General features: G+C 42.7%; 1 protein-coding gene across 2 annotated transcripts; it reads right to left on the bottom strand.

Annotated features, from left to right (window-relative positions):
- Nucleotides 1–1,847: 1,847 nt before the first annotated feature.
- LOC132393775 (uncharacterized) lies at nucleotides 1,848–18,938 on the bottom strand. 2 transcript variants are annotated; one of them, XM_059969170.1, is made up of 3 exons: nucleotides 18,757–18,938; nucleotides 17,017–17,080; nucleotides 1,848–5,856 (listed from the first exon to the last, which is right to left on the bottom strand). In XM_059969170.1, exon 3 carries the CDS (start codon nucleotides 4,156–4,158, stop codon nucleotides 2,611–2,613), a length of 1,548 nt encoding a protein of 515 aa, XP_059825153.1. In that variant the 5' UTR covers nucleotides 4,159–5,856; nucleotides 17,017–17,080; nucleotides 18,757–18,938; the 3' UTR covers nucleotides 1,848–2,610. The 2 variants fall into 2 exon arrangements, with proteins under 2 accessions (XP_059825153.1, XP_059825160.1); XM_059969177.1 differs by lacking the exons at nucleotides 17,017–17,080; nucleotides 18,757–18,938 and having other exon boundaries at nucleotides 1,848–4,352; nucleotides 4,862–7,152.
- Nucleotides 18,939–19,496: the final 558 nt, after the last annotated feature.

Here is a 19,496-nt window from a genome sequence, read left to right as displayed (position 1 = left end):
TCCATCCATTCCCTTGAGTCGGGTAAGACTCCTGGAGGCGATGGTTTACCAGTCGAGTTCGGCTCTGTGGAACCGGACGGGCCCGACCTGCTGGAAGTGTACAACGCTACGCTCCTGGCAGGCAGCATGTCAGAATCCATGAGGAAGGGCATCATCACCCTCATCTACAAGCAGAAGGGGGAGAGGGATGGATTTAAAAATAGGAGGCCCATATCTCTTCTGAATGTGTACTACAAGATCCTGTCCAAGGCTATCGCCAACCGGGTCAAGTCTGCTCTGGGACAGGTGATCCACCCGGATAAAACCTGTGCTGTACCGGGCAGGAAGATCTCGGACAGCCTCGCGCTGCTGAGGGACACCATTACCTTTGTGCAGGACAGCGGGGTGGACACCTGCCTGGTCAGCTTGGACCAGGAGAAAGCCTTCGACAGGATATTGTACACGTACATGACAGATGTACTCTACAAATTAGGATTTGGGTAAGAAATCAGTAATTGGATCAGACTGCTCTACACGGACATAGGTCAGTGGGTGGGAAACACATTGTTCTAACAGCTTGGACACTTTCCTTCTCCTGTTCTCTCTCCGGATCTACTTTGATCCATTGGAGCCATTGGAAATATGAAAACAGAGTATTCGTCAGATGATAACGTGGAGGAGGAAGTCAAGAGGAAAGATCAGATCATAAATGGAGCAATAGAATGATTAATGAGAGAATACTGCAGTGATCTGAATGCGCCTTCCCAAAATCAGGATGTACAAACTAGAGAAGGAAGAAGAATAAATGTGTCTACTACTGTCAAAACTAATTCCTACAGTCTCAGAATCAACTCCTACAACCACCATGAGGAGGCCTCAGCACCTGAGATTGTTTTCACAGCCACAAGCTCACCTGCCAAGAAGAGTGATCCACCTTGTCAGGAGAGACATTATCCCACAAGAGTAAGAAATCCTCCACAGTGATGAAATCTTCAGGTTTGAATGAGATGATTTAAAATTTACTGTGCGGTGGATGTCTCTATATAGTAGCTGTATTATATAGTATACTGTGTATATAATTGAGATGCTTCCTGTTGCATTGAAGATTATAGCTAAGCAGGGAGGAGTGTTGCGTGTTTAATATTTCAGTTATATGTGAGTAATCTAGTGTATATATTGGTTGATTCAGCATTCCTGTTTATTTAAAGAAACCAGTACGGGTTATATGTATAAATCCATGCATTGCACATGTCATCACACTACCACGTGATGTGTGTGCACCTCACTTAAAGTAAGCATGAAGTTAGATATTTTCAGACTCCTGTGTCTTGCTTTGACAGTTTGTTTTGAAATTACAAGTATCTTGTCCTCATATCATCCTGCTCTCTATCAACAATAAGCTGCTAAAACATACAGTTAAACAGCTCAAAACTCAAATCTATTTTCCTAATAAACTCACTCCCCATAATATGCTCTTGAGCAGTTGGCAAGTTGATGAGCAGAACTGAGTGGGACACATTCAGTTGTCCCAACGGTATTTCAGTGGTGTAGTCAGTTCCTCTGCTGTGGATGTACCGTAAATCCAGTTAAAATAATATTATCTTGTGTTTCCCAACTTGGGACATTCATTTGTAGATGTGTTTAGAGTGGTTGAGAACCTCCTGTATCCCAAAGAAATTCCCCAAGTAGGACTGAGTGTAAAATTGAAGTTAGATACAGAAGAATTACTGTCCACTCCTTTGCTTCATCTCAACTGTGAATGAACTTGTTCTGCTGGGTGAGCCGGACAAATTCTCGAGGATCATCTCTGTCATTTAACTTTTGATAGGTCTTATAACAAAAAAACCAAGAAACACAAGGGACGTGTTCAAAGGCATGTTTTTTACTTGCAAGGAGTAATATCCTCAAGGGACGGCAGGCTGCTTCTGATTTACACTTTATAACGTATAACTTTTTATACAAGTTTTCAGGCTATTCTGTGTCTGTTATGTGTTCTGGGAGTCAGCGCCCCCACTTACCAGCTGCAGTACTCAAGGCCACAATCTCCCCTTACTTACACATGAACAATGATTAAGACATTACATGCCTCCAGTCACATATACACTTAGCTTGTAGTAAAGCTCTCTGGGATTAGACAGGTTCCATTTTGCAAGACTAAACACATAAAAAAACAGTAAGTGTAACATTCTCCTTCGCGTGTAACGAACGCCGAATTTAACGTCGAGATAAACCACAGTTAATAAGAACCAGATCGCAGTAAGATTAACCATTTACTGTTCACTCTTCACATTAACATATGGTGAAAAAGCGTTGCTCTCACTGTGATTTCTCATGCCTGCAAAACAACTTCTGCTCAGATGTGCCTCGTGGAAAGCCCCCACCCTCGCGCTAATTTCAAGCCGGTACTTTCCCACAAGACGCGGCGAAACCGGATGTGACGTCATCGCATGCCGATATATTTTACATGCAATGAATATACTTTAAACACTTCTAATTTTAACTAGAAAATACTATCGAATGAATTACTAAGCAGAAAATATTATAAAGTAAATAACTGTCGTAAAGACAGCACACTCCCCGCTTGACCTTCGTAAGGTCACAATGAGCAGAGTACAAAACTTAGTCTCTTAATCAGTCATTGGGTAGAAGTAGAATAACTTCTGTAACTGGCCTTTGGTAAATTTTCACGTCGCCTTGGTCGGTGGTCTTCAATTCGATCTTCCTGACATGTTCATCCTCGCTAGGGAATGTAGCAGTGATTCTGGCCGTTAGCCAGCTGTTGCGGGTGGCTTGCTTGTCCCTGAGCAGGACTAAGTCTCCAACTTGAAGATTCCTTCGGGGTTCTGTCCACTTTTGTCTCTGTTGCAACAAAGGTAGATATTTTTGTCTCCAGCGAGGCCAGAACTGATTTGCCAGAGCCTGGACTTGTCTCCATTGCTTTGTGTACAAATCCTTGTCTGAGAAGTCTCCTGGTGGAGGAGGTGCTCCTGCCTTCTGCGTAAGGAGCATTGATGGCGAAGGTATGAAGGGGTTTTCTGGGTCAGAAGACACAGGTAGGAGTGATTGTGCGTTTATAATGGCTGTGACCTCTGCCATTAGGGTGCACAGTACCTCGTGGGCCAATCGGGTGTGTTGCTGCATCTCAGGTTTCCTTTTCCGGGTTTTCCGTAAGGACGTGAACCGTTTGACTGCCTGCTCTTTGTTATCTGGTGAGCGCTGGCGTGGTTCTCTGAAAGGCAATGGGGCAACCCCATTATTTGCTTCATCTCTGAAGACCTTGGTGTCTTTGGGTTTTAAAGAAATGGTATCTTGAGCTGATTGTGCAAGTTTGTTTCCGTGCTCGGTTTGAACGAAAACTGACTGACCTGGCGTCTCGTCGGTTGCTTTACGCTTGGTAATGTCTTGTGCTTCTTTAGGGTACACCTCAGTGAGGCAGATCTTGGAACAAGAACGGCTTGACTGAGTTTGACCGCAAACTTCTGTACAGTTCGAGCTGACAATTGTTGTCCTGGAGTGAGCCTCTCCCTCCCCGCCGTCCTGTGGTGGGGGTGAAGGAGCGTTGTCGGTTCTTTCATTCTTGACTTCATCATGGAGCCGTGAGGGTAAATTTCCTTCCTTGTATGGATGTGATGCAATCGTGACTCTCTGAGGTTCCTCGTAGCTGGGGAAGTTATCGAATACGTATGGAGAGGGGAGACGAGCCTGCCTGTCTATTTGATATTGTACATAGTCGCTTGTGCGTTCCAGTCTGGTCCTTTCTAAAGTAGATCTTACTTCGGTCAGATCACGCGACCCTTCAGGTTCTTCTATGTACCCTGCTTCCGCCATGGCAGCTTTTTCTTCTCTTTCTAGCTGCAGCACTTGCAATTCTGTCGATATTTTTGCCATTTCCAACTGGGTTTCGGCTTCTCTGGCGGCCCTTTCTTTCTGGATTTCGGCTTCTCTGGCGGCCCTTTCGGCTTCTCTGGCAGCCTTTTCTGCTTCTCTGGCAGCCCTTTCTTTCTGGATTTCGGCTTCTCTGGTGGCCTGTTTCATTTTCAAAACTGCTTCTTGTCTGGCGTAACGCAGTCGCACCTTGGCGGCTTCTGCCTTGGCTCTTGCCTGGGTGGACTTACTTGATGTCGGTTTACCGCCCTTGTCGCTGGGCGGCGTCGACTTGATGCTGGGTCGAGCTGACATTGCAGCACTTGAAACACCTGATAATGCCGCTTTTTCACTGTAACGTTCTCCTTCGCGTGTAACGAATGCCGAATTTAACGTCGAGATAAACCACAGTCAATGAAACCAGATCGCAGTAAGATTAACCATTTACTGTTCACTCTTCACAATAACATATGGTGAAAAAGCGTTGCTCTCACTGTGATTTCTCATGCCTGCAAAACAACTTCTGCTCAGGTGAGCCTCGTGGTGAGCCCCCACCCTCGCGCTAATTTCAAACCGGTATTTTCCCACAAGACGCGGCGAAACCGGATGTGACGTCATCACTTGCCGATATATTTTACATGCAATGAATATGCTTTAAACACTTCTAATTTTAACTCGAAAATACTATCGAATGAATTACTAAGCAGAAAATATTATAAACTAAATAACTGTCGTAAAGACAGCACAGTAAGGTTTCAAATGCATTTCTGTATTCCCCATTTTGTTGTTATATGATAACATCATAGTTTCATAAGCTTCTGCTATAGAATGCAGTAATCAAAGTGATTTCAGACATTCAAATAATGATACAGACTCAGAGCTTCAGTAAAGCAAAATCCCTATTTCCTAGTCTGCACCAGCAGGAACCCATTTTCTAGTACTCTCTTCCTATGGGTCCAAACACCTTGCACAGAAATAACAAGAGGATGACTGACAGTATTATAATAGCAATACTCACTCCACAATGCAGGACAGCAGCCCATCATCATCCCCAATGGACACAAGCTTCCTGTGGGATTATAATTGTGGAACTGGTCTCCTACTTCCTTAATCTTCCTGGTGACCTCTCAGATGTGATCTGTCAAGTGAGTAATATTGTTCTGATTCATCTTGTGTGTAAGTACAACATTTGTGTCCAATCAGGGCACACGTGCCTCCTTTCTCAGATAAAACAAAGTCCAAAGCCATTGAGATTTTCAAAGCCACTGTATGGACCCACCAATTCTGCTGACAATTTAGATTTTGCTTATTGGGATTGATCAAGAGTATATGCAGTTTTGTTTGCTAACTTTTCCAATGCTGATGCCATGTTAATCAGTTTCCATGCTGCTTTCCAGTTCGCTGGGCAAGTGTTAACTTCCATAAAGTAGGACCAAGTCCTTTCCCCCTGGGTTTTTTACCATCCTCTGAAATACTCATTGTTTCCAAACTTATATCCCCATCTTCCCCCTGTGTCATTCTGGCTGAACTGATAAGGGAAGGAAGGAGTTTATGTTTCTGAGTTCAATCATCATTATACCAGAAACTAAACATATCTAATGTTGGACCCATTAAAGTAACGGTCCATCTCTGTTTCATTGAATGGGTATGGGTAAAGGAGAAACATCCATTTTTATGTGTGCTTTGAGAGCCAAGCAAAATCAGCAGCTTCAGTGTTCCTGGCAATCACGTCCATCAGGGAAAGTACAAACGTTAATCCCACTGCTGTCATTAGGACTCTCAGTAGTTTCATTTTTTTCTACATTGTTAAGCAGCTTTTTACAGTGAGAGTTGTCAATCCACGATGGCTTTTCTCTTACCATGATGGCTGCATTGGTGACCTGCATACTGAAACGTTACTTCAAATTGAAGTTTCAAAGAGTTCTTTCTTTTAAATGTCCACACCACCACGTAGTCTCTGGATTCAATGTTGTAGCATTTCAGCTCTACTACTGGTAGTTGGGCTTCTTTTCCCTGTTGATGATATTTAGTGAGATTTTCTGTCAAGTCTACACAATAATTCAACATGTTCTCATCCAGCTTAAGTACTCCATTTGTTTAATGGAGAGGTGCATCAGATGACAGACACAGGGGCAGTTTTGTTATCATTTCATGTGGGGACAGGCCAATGGTTCTATTAGCAGTGACTTGAATATTCATCAGAATCAAAGGCAGCTCCTGTTTCCATTTTAATCCTGTTTCTTCACACATTTGCTAAGTTTATTCTTAATTGTTCTGTTCATCCTTCCCATTGGGCTGAGAAATGGCAGATGGAGTTCAACCCAGATAAGTGTGAGATGGTTCATTTTGGTAGGTCAAATACGATGGCTGGATATAGTATTAATGGTAAGACTCTTGGCAGTGTGGAGGATCAGAGGGATCTTGGGGTCCGAGTCCATGGATGCTCAAAGCAGGTTGATGCTGCGTTAAGAAGGCATATGGTGCATTGGCCTCCATCAATCATGGGATTGAGTTTAAGAACCGAGAGGTAATGTTGCCGCTATATAGGACCCTGGTCACACCTCACTTGGAGAACTGTGTTCAGTTCTGGTCACCTCTCTATAGGAAGGACGTGGAAACCATAGAAAGGGTGCAGAGGAGATTTACAAAGATGTTGCCTGGATTGGAGAACATGCCTTATGAGAATATGTGGGGTGACTTGATAGAGGTGTACTGGATTATGAGAGGTATTGATCATGTGGATAGTCAGAGGCATTTCCTCAGGGCTGAAATGGTTAGCATGAGGGGGCATAGTTTTAAGCTACTTGGAAGTAGGTACAAAGGAGATGTCAAGGGTAAATTTTTTACTCAGAGGGTGGTAAGTGCATGGAATTGGCTGCCGGCGGTGGTGGTGGAGACGGAAATAACAGGGACTTTTAAGAGACTCCTGGATGGCTACATTGAGCTTAGAAGAATAGGGGGCTATGGGTAAAACCTAGGTATTTCTAAGGTAGGGACATGTTCAGCACAGCTTTGTGAGCTGAAGCGCCTGTATTGTGCTGTATGTTTTTTAGGTTTCTATGTTTCTATGTTTCTAGTCCCATTCATTGGAGGTCTCTATTCATTGGAGCGTAGAAGGTTGAGGGGGGATTTGATCGAGGTATTTAAAATTTTGAGAGGGATAGATAGAGTTGACGTGAACAGACTGTTTCCATTGAGAGTAGGGGAGATTCAAACTAGAGGACATGATTTGAGAGTTAGGGGGCAGAAGTTTAAGGGAAACACGAGGGGGTATTTCTTTACTCAAAGAGTGATAGCTGTGTGGAATGAGCTTCCTGTAGAAGTAGTAGAGGCCAGTTCAGTTGTGTCATTTAAGGTAAAATTGGATAGGTATATGGACAGGAAAGGAGTGGAGGGTTATGGGCTGAGTGCGGGTAGGTGGGACTAGGTGAGATTAAGGGTTTGGCACGGACTAGGAGGGCCAAGATGGCCTGTTTCCGAGCTGTGATTGTTATATGGTTATATATGGTTATTCACTGAGGATGGTAGTGTAACCCCTCACTATGGGATCGCAATGAGTTAGCGTTTATTGTGAATGCAAACTAACAGCAGCGTAAATCTACAATGCACGGGAATAACAATGAAAAGACCATTTCCAAATAAATAAACATGTCTAGGGTAGATATGCTTCAGATAAACACAAAATCATAAAAGTTTAAATGTTTCTTCTAAGGAAAAATAAGGCAAAGTACACCGACACTCCCATGCAAATGTACTGTTCACCATGAAGCAATAATTTAACTCACATCAGGGTAAACATAGATTGAAATTGTGTTAACAGAATATTTTAAACTATAACAAACAAAAAGGGCCCATCATATATATATTAGTCTTTGATGTGCACATAATCGTTGGAACTCTGCTGCATAATCAATCCTGTTTGATTCACTTTGTTTATTCATGGTACTGAAACAGTTCTGTGTTGAAGAACCAGACCCAAGAAAAAAAAGTACCCACTCCACATCCCAGGAAAAGGATGTCAAAATTTCCCCAATGGTGTTTGCTAACTGACTAACTAAAAGTTGTTTGTACTTTCCCTGTGAAACTGTAGTCTGCATGAGGATTTTCTAACATAGATATCTGTCCTTCCAAATGGCATTCTGTGTTTTCCAAATTCTATTCTGTGTCTCCTGTCTTTTCCCATGCTCTCTCTTGAAACAATATTAGCAGGTCAAATCCTATTGACTAATTACAACAAGTCTAACTTTTTAATCAACTGATTTTTAAAATTTAAATGACAAAAAAAAATAATTGTAATATATAATTAAAAGAGCATTTTCTTGCATTTTGAGAAAACTTGTAGAAAATAAACTCCCCAACAGCATAACTGTATTAATAAAATAAAGCATGATCTTAAACAAGAGTATTTCATTCACACCCCTCCCCACCCCACCAATACAGGCATAAACTTTTGGAACTTATCAAACTCGTTAATAACACACAACACTTATACTCAGTAACAATAACAGTTATGTTCACACATGTTCTGACAGTAATTAGGCATATGCTTACAGCATTCAAATGAATTAAGTGGTTACAGGACATCCAATCCATTTGTAAATAGAAGTAACATATCTCACCATTGTGATTGATACAACACGCCAGGAGCATTTTTATGCTAGCCTCTATTGAGGTTTCCTGACTCTCTGAGATCTTATCTCAGTTTCAGTTCCTTTAATTTCATCAGTCTTTAATAATTCATTTTCAGTCATTATTTCATCAGTTTGAGTATATTCTTGTGACTTGCCATTTTTACTTTGAGATATCTCATCCTGTCTAACATTTGTTTCTTCCTGTAACTCTGTTTTTCCTGCCCTCTGACTTTATTTTCTATAATACTGGAGTCTGTTTCCCCTTCAATATCAAATATCACTTCTGGGGCTCCAGTGTTTGTATTCCTCACTATACCCTGGTCTAAACTGAAAGGTTCTGACATCCTTTAATTCATTCCTCTTCGAGGTTTACATAAGGTAAGTCATTCTACAAGTCAGCTTGTTTCTTTCCTTTTTTACTTCTCCCTAGTAGAGTATTTTTATAAGGTGTAGGTTCCATGTCAGACTCTGGGTCAATACGTACTTCCTGCCCTAGAGACAAAGTTGGTCCCAATGGAGAATTTTTACAGGACCTTTCCCATCTTCCAGTTTCAACCGTAAAATGATCAAGTTTGCCATCTGACTCTCCACTACAAGGTGTAGAAATCCAGCAGTCAGCCAACCTATCCTTCCCTTGTATTCCTCACTTACTTATTAAAACACTATTTCTAGGCATTAGTTGAGAAAAGTTCATCTTTGGATCCTATCTCTTATTGTTTTCTTGCTTTTGTTTCTAGCTAAAACTGTTGCTCCATCATAAGCTTTTTGCAGTTCTTTTTCATATTGGATACATACTTGAGATAAGTTTTTGTGGCACTTTCTCACTAGAAGTTCCAAAACAAAGATCCACAGTTCATCTGGCTTTGCGTCCAAACATTAAATAGTATGACATGTAGTCGGTGGCATTGCTCTGAGTACAGTTATACAGTGTACCAAATGGCCATTTGCTCCTTTTCCGAGCATCCCAGCATGTCTAACTCCCTCAGGGTGAGGATCACATTGAGGATGATGTGCATTTGTCCCTGACTTCTCAACTCCAAGCATGCTCGGTAACTCATGTATGAGATGGCACTCAAAATGCCTTCCCTGATCACTGTACGTCCTTCTTGAGAGGTTGTAATGAATAAAACATTTCTCCCACAATCACTTTTGCAACTGTGGATGCTTTCTGATCCTTCATGGGAAAAGCTTGAGTGTACATGGTATAGTGATGAAACATTTGCAGTGTTACTTGAATCTGGCTCTTTGGAAAGAAAATCCCTGCACGCTTCATCAAGTGGTCCAGCATGGGACACAAAGGAACAAGTCTTTCTTGGAATACAACAAATGCTTGACATAGTAATCTTCAAATTCAGGCTTTATTCATGGCCAATAGAACCAAGCTCTCACAAATCCATAAGTCTTGTCAAATTCCCAATAATCTGAGTCATCATGAAGTGACCTCAGTACAATTCTCCTGTATTTCTCAAGCACAATCAACTGGGAATGTCAAGTTCTGTTTGTAGGAGATTTTGTTCCTCAACTCCAGCTTTTCACATTCTCTCGTCAGTAAGAGTTTAGTAGGATGTTTCATCTTTGCCGCTTTTGAAATATCTTCCTTGAAGAAGACTGACCAGATTTCACTTCTACAAATTTCACCTTCCTGGACCACTGACAATTCAGCCGGGGTTCAAGGCAGGCAATTGTTTCGTATTCGGGATAGTCAGGTTGCAATATGCTTGGGGAATTGGACAGCTAGAAGCACCCAAATAATCGAGAGCTCTATCAGATCACAGAAATACACTTGAATTTGCCATCTGTTGAAAACTGGCCTATTGCTTTAACACTTGAGGCAGGAATGTTTTCCCACTCTTGAGCAATTACCAGCATCTCATCAGATCGCCATGATAATGCATCCACTTCAATGTACTGACTTACCAGCCTATATCCAAGGCTGAAATCATAGACAGATGATGTTACCAGCCAGCAATGACCAGTGGCATCCGATTTTGATGAGGTCAAAATATAAGTTAGTAATTTGGTGTCAGTTCTCACCTTAAACTTAGCACCATATAGACAGTCACTGAGTTTGTCTACTAATGCCTATTTCAATACCAGAAACTCCAATCTGTGACCAGGGTAGTTTCGTTTGGATGGCAACAAACTCCAGCTAATGAGAGCAACAGGTCTCAGGCCATCACCTTGGTCTTGATATAAAATACCACCTGACCCTCCATGGCTAGCATCGGTGTGCAATACATTCAGCAAATGAGGGTTTGCAAAGGCAAGCACGGGTACTTTAGTCAGTAACTCTTGAAACATCTGAAACATCTCTTTACACGTTACATCACATCTTTCCCTGAAAGACGCTGAATGTTTGAGATAAGCCTTGGCTTCTTTTCCCTTTGGTTTACTCCCTGTCATGGTCCGGTCCGTGAAGTCCGCGTTCCGGCTCACGGTCCGGTCCATGGACTCCAGACCCATTATGACATTCCCTTTCTTTGCTGAGAGGAGATTCCAGCACAGGAGCAGATTCAAAGAGTGACTCACTCTGGAGTAGTTTTTCACAAATTTCCAGTAACACCATCAGAATCCGAGGAATGAGCACAGAGCACTCACATTTCTGGCTCCTGGTCATTTAGTTACTGCCTCTGTCTTCGAGGGATCTGTAGTCATTTCATTCTGAGAGGTTATGTGGCCAGCATAGTTGACTGTCACTTCACAGAACTGGCATTTGTCCAGTGACAGTTCTAAACCTTCAGCTTTCAGGTGGTCTAACAGCTTCTCTTTATCAGATTCACTCATTGGTATTCGATGAGACCCATTTCATAGATCCAACACACTGAACCATTTGCTTCCATTTCAGCAGCCCAGAGCATCCTCTATCCATGAAACTGTATATTGGTCTGGGATTGTATGTCTGTTCAGTGTTCTATAATCTGCACTCATTGGTATTTTTCCACTGCCTTAACTGCTGAGACCTCTCTCAGAAAGGTGTGTCCTCTGTCACTTTGATAGTGTGATGAGTACATTTGGAGCAACTAACAGCAAACTTGTCAGTAGAAAAGAAGTCTTTGCATTCCAATGTCTTATCAGTTAGTCACTTATTACATTCCTCTGGTAGTGGTGATGAAAGAAGAACAACTTTGATGTCAACTTTTCTGATACAGGAGAATATTTCTCTTTCTTTTACTCAACCAGAAAACTTGAAACTACCATCAGAGGAATGAGATGTGCAATCTGCATACCACATTTGAGGGTGAAAACTCTTCCTATTACTATGAATGCAAACTAACAGGACCATGACTCTACAATACAAGGGGAATAATGATGAAAAGTCCATTTCTAATAAATAAACAGGTCTAGGGTAGATATGATACAGATAACCACAAAAGGAAGGGGCAGTTGGCTCACAAATAGAGAAAGCTTGGAGACAGTGCGAGAGGAAGGATAGGCAGGTGATAGAGAAGGAATGTGCTCCGACTGTTGGTATCAGATGTGTATATTTTAATGCAAGGAGTATTATGCACAAAGCAGACAAGCTTAGAGCATGGATCAGTACTTGGAGCTATGATGTCATGGCCATTACAGAGACTTGGATGACACAGGGGCAGAAGTGGTTACTTAGAGTGCCAGGCATTAAATGTTTCAACAAGGACAGAGAGGAAGGCAAAAGAGGTGGGTGTGTGGCAGTGTTGATCAGAGAGAGTGTCATGGCTGCAGAAAAGGAGGAGGTCCTGGAGGGATTGTGTACTGAGTCAATAACTCTACTAGGTGTTTCTTATAGACCACCCAATAGTGACAGGGACATCGAGGAGCAGATAGGGAGACAGATTCTGGAATGGTGCAATAATAACAGGGTTGTTGTGATGGGAGATTTTAATTTCCTCAATATTGATTGGCATCTCCATAGAGCAAAGGGCTTAAGTTGGGAGGAGTTTGTTAGGTGTGTTCAGAAAAGTTTCCTGACACAGTATGCAGATAAGCCTACAAGAGGAGAGGCTGCACTTGATCTGATATTGGGAAATTAACCTGGTAAGGTGTCAGATCTCACAGTGGAGGGCATTATGGAGATAGTGATCATAATTCTATCTCCTTTACTATAGCATTGGAGAGGGATAGGAGCAGACAAGTCAGGAAAGTGTTTAATTAGAGTAAGGAGAAATATGAAGCCATCAGACAGGAACTTGGAAGCAAAAATTGCAAGCAGACATTCTCAGAGAAATGTATGGGAAAAATGTGGCATACATTCAGGGGATTCTTGTGTGGCATTCTACATAGGTACGTTCCAATGAGACAGGGAAAGGATGGTAGAGTACAAGAAGCATGCTGTAAAAGGCTGTTGAAAACCTAATCAAGAAGAAAAGAAAAGCTTACTCATGGTTCAAAAAACTAGTTGATGATAGAGATCTAGAAGATTATAAGACTAGCAGGAAGGAGCTTAAGAATGAAATTAGGAGAGCCAGAAGGGGCCATGAGAAGGCCTTGGTGGAGAGGGTTAAGGAAAACCCCAAGGCATTCTACAAGTATGTGAAGAGCAAGAGGATAAGATGTGAAAGAGGAGGACCAATCAAGTGTGACAGTGGAAAAGTGTGTATGGAACTGGAGGAGGTACCAGAGGTACTTAATGAATACGTTGCTTCAGTATTCACTATGGAAAAGGATGTTGGCAATTCTAGGGATGCCTTACAGTGGACTGAAAAACTTGAGCATATAGACATTAAGAAAGAAAATGTACTAAAGCTTTTGGAAATCAGTAAGTTGCTTAAGTCACCAGGACTGGACGAGTTACACCCCAAACTACTGTGGGAGGCAAGAGAGAGGATTGCTGAGCCTCTAGCAATGATGTATGCCTCATCAATGAGGATGATAGAAGTTCTGGAGGATTGGAGGGTTGTGGATGTTGTTCCCTTATTCAAGAAAGGGAGTAGAGATAGCCCAGGAAATCATAGACCAGTGAGTCTTACCTCAGTGGTTGGTAAGTTGATGGAGAAGATCCTGAGAGACAGGATTTATGAACATTTGGAGAGGCATAATATGATTAGGAATATTTGGCATGGCTTTGTCAAAGGCAGGTCGTGCCTTACGAGCCTGATTGAATTTTTTGAGGATGTGACTAAACACATTGATGAATGTAGAGCAGTAGATGTAGTGTATATGGATTTCAGCAAGGCATTTGATAAGGTATCCCATGCAGTGCTTATTGAGAAAGTAAGGAGGCATGTGATTGAAGGGGACATTGCTTTGTGGATCCAGAACTGGCCTGCCCACAGAAGGCAATGAGTGATTGTAGACAGGTCATATTCTGCATGGGGGTCCAGTGACCAGTGGTGTGCCTCAGGGATCTGTTCTGTGACCCCTTCTCTTTGTGATTTTTATAAATTACCTGAATGAGGAAGTGGAGGAAAATTTGCTGATGATACATAGGTTGTGGATAGTGTATAAGGCTGCCAGAGTTTACAGTGGGACATTGACAGGATGCAAAACTGGGCTGCGAAGTGACAGATGGAGTTCAACACAGATAATTGTGAGTTGGTACATTTTTGTAGGTCAAATATGATGGCAGAATATAGTACTAATGGTAAGACTCTTGGCAGTGTGGAGGATCCGAGGGATTTTTGGGGTCCGAGTCCATAGGACACTCAAAGCTGCTATGCAGATAGTTAAGAAGGCTTATGGTGCATTGGCCTTCATTAACCATGGGACTGAGTTTAGGAGCTGAGAGATAATATTGCAGCTATATAGGACACTGATCAGACCCCTCTTGGAGTACTGTGCTCAGTTCTGGTTGCCTGATTACAGGATGGATGTTGAAACCATAGAAAGGGTGCAGAGAAGATTTACAAGGATGTTGCCTGGATTGTGAAGCATGCATTATGCAAATAGGCTGGCCTTTTCTCTTTGGAGCAACAGAGGATGAGAGGTGACCTGATAGAAGTGTATAAGATAATGAGAGGCATTGATCATGTGGATAGTCAGAGGCTTATTCCCAGGGCTGAAATGGTTAAGACGAGAGGGCACAGTTTTAAAGTGCTTGGAATTAGGTACCAGAGGAGATGTTAGGGGTAAGTTTTTATGCAGAGAGTGGTGAGTGCATGGAATGGGCTGCCAGCGATGGTGGTGGAGATGGATACAATAGGGTCTTTTAAGAAGCTTCTGGATAGGTACATGGTGCTTAGTAAAATAGACGACTATAGGTAACCCTAGGTAATTTCTAAAGCAAGCACTTGCTTGGCTCAGCATTGTGGGCCGAAGGGCCTGCATTATGTTGTGGGTTTTCCACGTTTCTATGTTTCGAAAATCATAAAGGTTTGAGTTTTTCCTCTAAGGAAAAATAAGACCATCTCCTTTATGCTACTGACACACCCATGCAAATTTATTGTGTGCCAGGAAGCAATAATTCAACTCACACTCATCAAAACTTAGATTGAAATTGTATGAACAAACATTTTCATCCATAAGTTGGACATTCCACACCAGGGATGTGTGAAAAGAGATACTTTTTAATCAGGGTGGTGATCGAGATTTTGAAGGCAGAATTTCACAGCAGTTTTCCTGAGTTGAGGAGTGACCGGTCAGCAATAGGGATTCATTAGAAAGGGCAAATAAAAAGAATACAAGTGCAAGCTGAGCGGCCATTCTTTGAGTGGCCATTCTGGAGAGTATGCCAGTCCTTACAGTGGCTTTGGCTCGTCAGGCTCGGGTCAGGTAGATTATCTTCCACGTTACACTCTCTCCCTATCTTTATTTGTTCATTCCTCATCTATTACTGCATAGTACAGTGAGAATGGCTCCAGGGACAGTGTTTTGTACTGTGTGTGGGACGTGGGAAGTCTGGGAGATGTCCGGTCTCCCAGATAAACATCTCTGTACCAGGTGTACTGAGCTGCAACTCCTGAGAGAACATGTTACAGAACTGGAGATGTGGCTCAATGACCTTTGACCCATATGGGAGAATGAGAAGATAGACAGGTGCTACTGGGAGGTAGTTACCCCTAGCTTGCAGGAGACAGGAAAGTTTGTGACTGTCAGGAGAAAGAGTGGAATTGCACAGCCCATGCAGAGTACACTTGTGGCCATTCCCCTCAATAATAAGTATACAATTTTAGATACTATTGACAGGGATGACTGACCGGGGGAGGGTGGGGAGAAGCCACAGTGATCAGGTCTCTGGCATTGACTTTGGGGCTGAGAAACAGAGACGAGGTTCTGTGGGTCCTATAGAGATGTTATGTTGCCTCATTGATGCCAGGATCAGGAATGTCTTGGATCGTACCCATGGCATTCTCAAGGGCTTGGTTGAGCAGTTTTGGTACAAATTGGCACCAATGACATAGGTAGACAAGGTGATGAGGTCCTGAAAAGAGATTTTAGGGAGATAAGTAGAAAACTGAGAAACAGGACCTCCGGGGTAATAATCTCTGGATTGCTGCCTATTCCATATGCCAGTGAAGGGAAGAATAGGATGATCTAACAGATGAAAGTGTGGCAGAGGAACCGGTGCAGGGGGCAGGGGTTCAAAGGTAAGGATTATTGTGATCCTTTCTGTGGAAGGTATGATTGTACAAAACGGACGGGTTACACCTGAACCCGAAGGGGTCCAGCATCCTGTGGGCAGGTTGGTTAGAGTTGTTTGGGTGGGTTTAAATGAATTTGGCAGGGGGATGGGAGTTGCAGTGATAGTGCTGAATGTGAGGTAGTTGGTTTACAAACAGAGGCAATGTGTGGTGAGAGAGGCTGGTGATAGGGCAAAACTGCAGTCAACAGGATGACTTGAAATGTAAAAGGTGTACAAAATCAAAAAAGGGAAATACAGGATTAAAAGTGTTATATTTGAATGTTTGCAATGTACAGAATAAGGTCAATGAACTTGTAGCACAGTTACAGTGATTTTGTAGGCATCACTAAATCATGGCTGAAAGAGGATTATAGCTGGGAGCTTAATGTTGTATTGAAAGGACAGACAGGAAGGCAGAGGGAGTTACAGTAGTCACGGGGGATTTCAATATGCAGGTAGATTAGGAAAATTAGGTTGGTGTGAGATTCCAAGAGGGAGAATATCTGGAATGCCAGCAAGATGGCTTCTTAGAGCAGCTTGTGGCTGAGCCTATAAGGGGATCAGCTATTCTGGTTTGGGTACTGTTCAATGAACAGGAACTGATTAGAGAGCTTAAAGTAAAAGAAACCATAGAGGTAAGTGATCAAATTTATCCTGAAATTTGAGAAGGAGAAGCTAAAGCCAGATGTATCAGCATTACAATGAAGTAAAAGGAATTACAGAGGCAAGAGAGAGGAGTTGGCCAGAATTGACTGGAAAAGAACACTAGCAGGGATGATTGCAGAGCATCATGGCTGGAATTTCTGAAAGCAATAATGAAGGCACAGGATAGAGACCGATTGAATGCAGGTACCCTCCTCTGGCAGCAGTTAAAGAGAATGGCCAAATGCAGGCAGACAGCACTGAATGCCCACTCACTTTCCCCTCATATCCTCTTTGATTTCAATCTTCCTCGACACTTTAATCAGTGAGATCAGTGAGAAGTGGAATCAATCATGGTCTCACGTGCCATCTCCAGGTTTCTTGGCCTTCAGGCTTCACTCTTTGCTCAAAACATCTCCGAATTCCCCTGAAGACAGCAAAGCACCAGATTACTCAATTGGCCTGAAAACACATCACCACAATGTAGATACGAGGAAATCTGCAGATGCTGGAAATTCAAGCAACACACACAAAATACTGATGGAACACAGCAGGCCAGACAGCATCTATAGGAAGAAGCACCGTCGACATTTCAGGCTGAAATCATCAGTCATCAGGACTAACTGAAAGGAAAGACAGTAAGAGATTTGAAAGTAGGAGGGGGAAGGGGAAATGCGAAATGCTAGGAGAAGACCGGAGGGGGCGGGGTGAAGCTGAGAGCCGGAAAGGTGATTGGCAAAAGTGATACAGAGCTGGAGAAGGGAAAGGATCATGGGACGGGAGGCCTCAGGAGAAAGAAAGGGGGAGGGGAGCACCAGAGGAATTTGGAGAACAGGCAGAGGGATGGGCAGAAAGAGAGAGAAAAAAAGGAGGGGGGAGAAAAACTAAATATGTCAGGGATGGGGTAAGAAGGGGAGGAGGGGCATTAAGGGAAGTTAGGGAAGTCAGTGTTCATGCCATCAGGTTGGAGGCTACCCAGCTGGTATATAAGGTGTTGTTCCTCCAACCTGAGTGTGGCTTCATCTTGATAGTAGAGGAGGCCATGGATAGACATATCAGAATGGGAATGGGACGGTGATGCCCCTCCTCCCCTTCTTACCCCATATTTTACAATCCTCTTTGATATTATTGGTTAGTTTACCTTCATATTTCATCTTTTTCTTCATGGCTTTTTAGTTGCCTTCTTTTGGTTTTTAAAAGCATCCCGATCCTCTATCTTCCCACTAATAATTCTACATTATATGTCCTTTTTGTGCTTTTATGTTGTCATTAACTTCCTTTGTCAGCTACGGTTGTGTCATCCTGACTTTAGAAATCTTCATCTTTGGGATGTGTCTATCCTGTGCCTCCCTAAATGCTCTGGGGAAACTCCAGCCATTACTGTTCTGCCATAATACCTGGAAATGTTCCATTCCAATCAGCTTTGACTAGCCACTCTCTCATGCCTCTATAATCCCCTTTACTCCAATGTGATACTACTACATCTGACTTTAGTTTCACCCTTGCATATTGCAGGATGAATTCTATCATCTTATGATCACTACCTCCTAAGGGTTCCTTTACCTTATGATCCCCAATCAAATATGGTTCATTACACAACACCCAATCCAGAATAACCTTTCCTCTAGAGGGTTCAAACACAAGCTGCTTTGCAAAGCCATCTCGTAGGCATTCCACAAATTCTCTCTATTGCGATCCAGCACCAATTTGACTTTCCCAGTCCACTTACATATTGAAAACCCCCATGACTGTATCATAACATTGCCCTTGTGACTTGCCCTTTCTACTGTCCATTGTAAGTTGTATCACACATCTTGGCTATGTTTAGAGGCCTTTATATAACCCCCATCAGAGTATTTTCACCCTTGCAGTTTCATAACTCTATGCAGAAGAATCCTACATCATAGAAAACCTACAGCACAATACGAGCCCTTCAGCCCACATCCTCTGAACCCATGTTACCTCTCTGTAAGGATTTGATTTCATTTTTTACCAACAGTACCACACCTCCCCTTCTGCCTGTCCTTTCAATACCAGTGTATCATTGAGCAATAAGCTCTCAACTATGAACTTTTATTAGTAACAAAATGCCCACAGTCATACCTGCCAATCTCTACTTGCGCTGCAGGATCATCTCCTTTAAGGTCAATGATCTGATCTTCATCATCATTCAACACATTAACAGAAGGGGCCTCACTGTGTCCACTTTTCAGTGCTTTGATCCATGGATTCCTGTTCACAAGATGCTTCACAAAATGTAGATTGGAGAACAATCTCACTAATTAGTCGACTCCATTCCTTCCACTATAAGACAAGAACAAATCAGTTTGAGTTATTTATTTCCAGTCCTCTCTTACTTCTTATCTGAAGTGACTCCTACATCTCCAAGGCTGAGTGCACATGACCCTGGAAAACCACTGGAAAACCATGGGAAGGCCATTTCTCCATTTGGGATTGAGTGATATGGGAAACTATGACAACTTTGGCTGGTCAAGTATCAAAGATGAAGCTGATGTGTTGGGCAGGGGAGGGGATACAAAGAGACTGATCATAGTGTCCCCAGACTCACAGGGAAGGTGAAGGAATGGGAATTCACCCGATGGTATGTAGTGTCTGGATGTCAGCAACATTGCCCACTGGAACAACGCGACAGAATTTTCCCGGCGGAGAGTCCCATCAGGTTTCCTGGCCGTGGGTGGTGAGGACATAAGGTTATCGTCGTCTTCTGACTTTTGGTGGTAGTTTGCAGTCCGATGTATAGGTAAGGTCATAGTCTTATAAACGTAAAGGGCTGTTCACAGATAAGGTGTACGCCCTGGGAGGAGTCTCTGGATCCGGGCGAA

This window comes from Hypanus sabinus, chromosome 1 (genome assembly GCF_030144855.1).
Source record: "Hypanus sabinus isolate sHypSab1 chromosome 1, sHypSab1.hap1, whole genome shotgun sequence".
Classification (NCBI taxonomy): Eukaryota; Metazoa; Chordata; class Chondrichthyes; order Myliobatiformes; family Dasyatidae; genus Hypanus; species Hypanus sabinus.
This window is presented reverse-complemented; position numbering and strand designations above follow the sequence as displayed.

Coding starts and splice junctions, on each gene's coding strand:
- LOC132393775 (XM_059969170.1), bottom strand. CDS start 4,158: ATGTCAGCTCGACCCAGCATCAAGTCGACGCCGCCCAGCGACAAGGGC.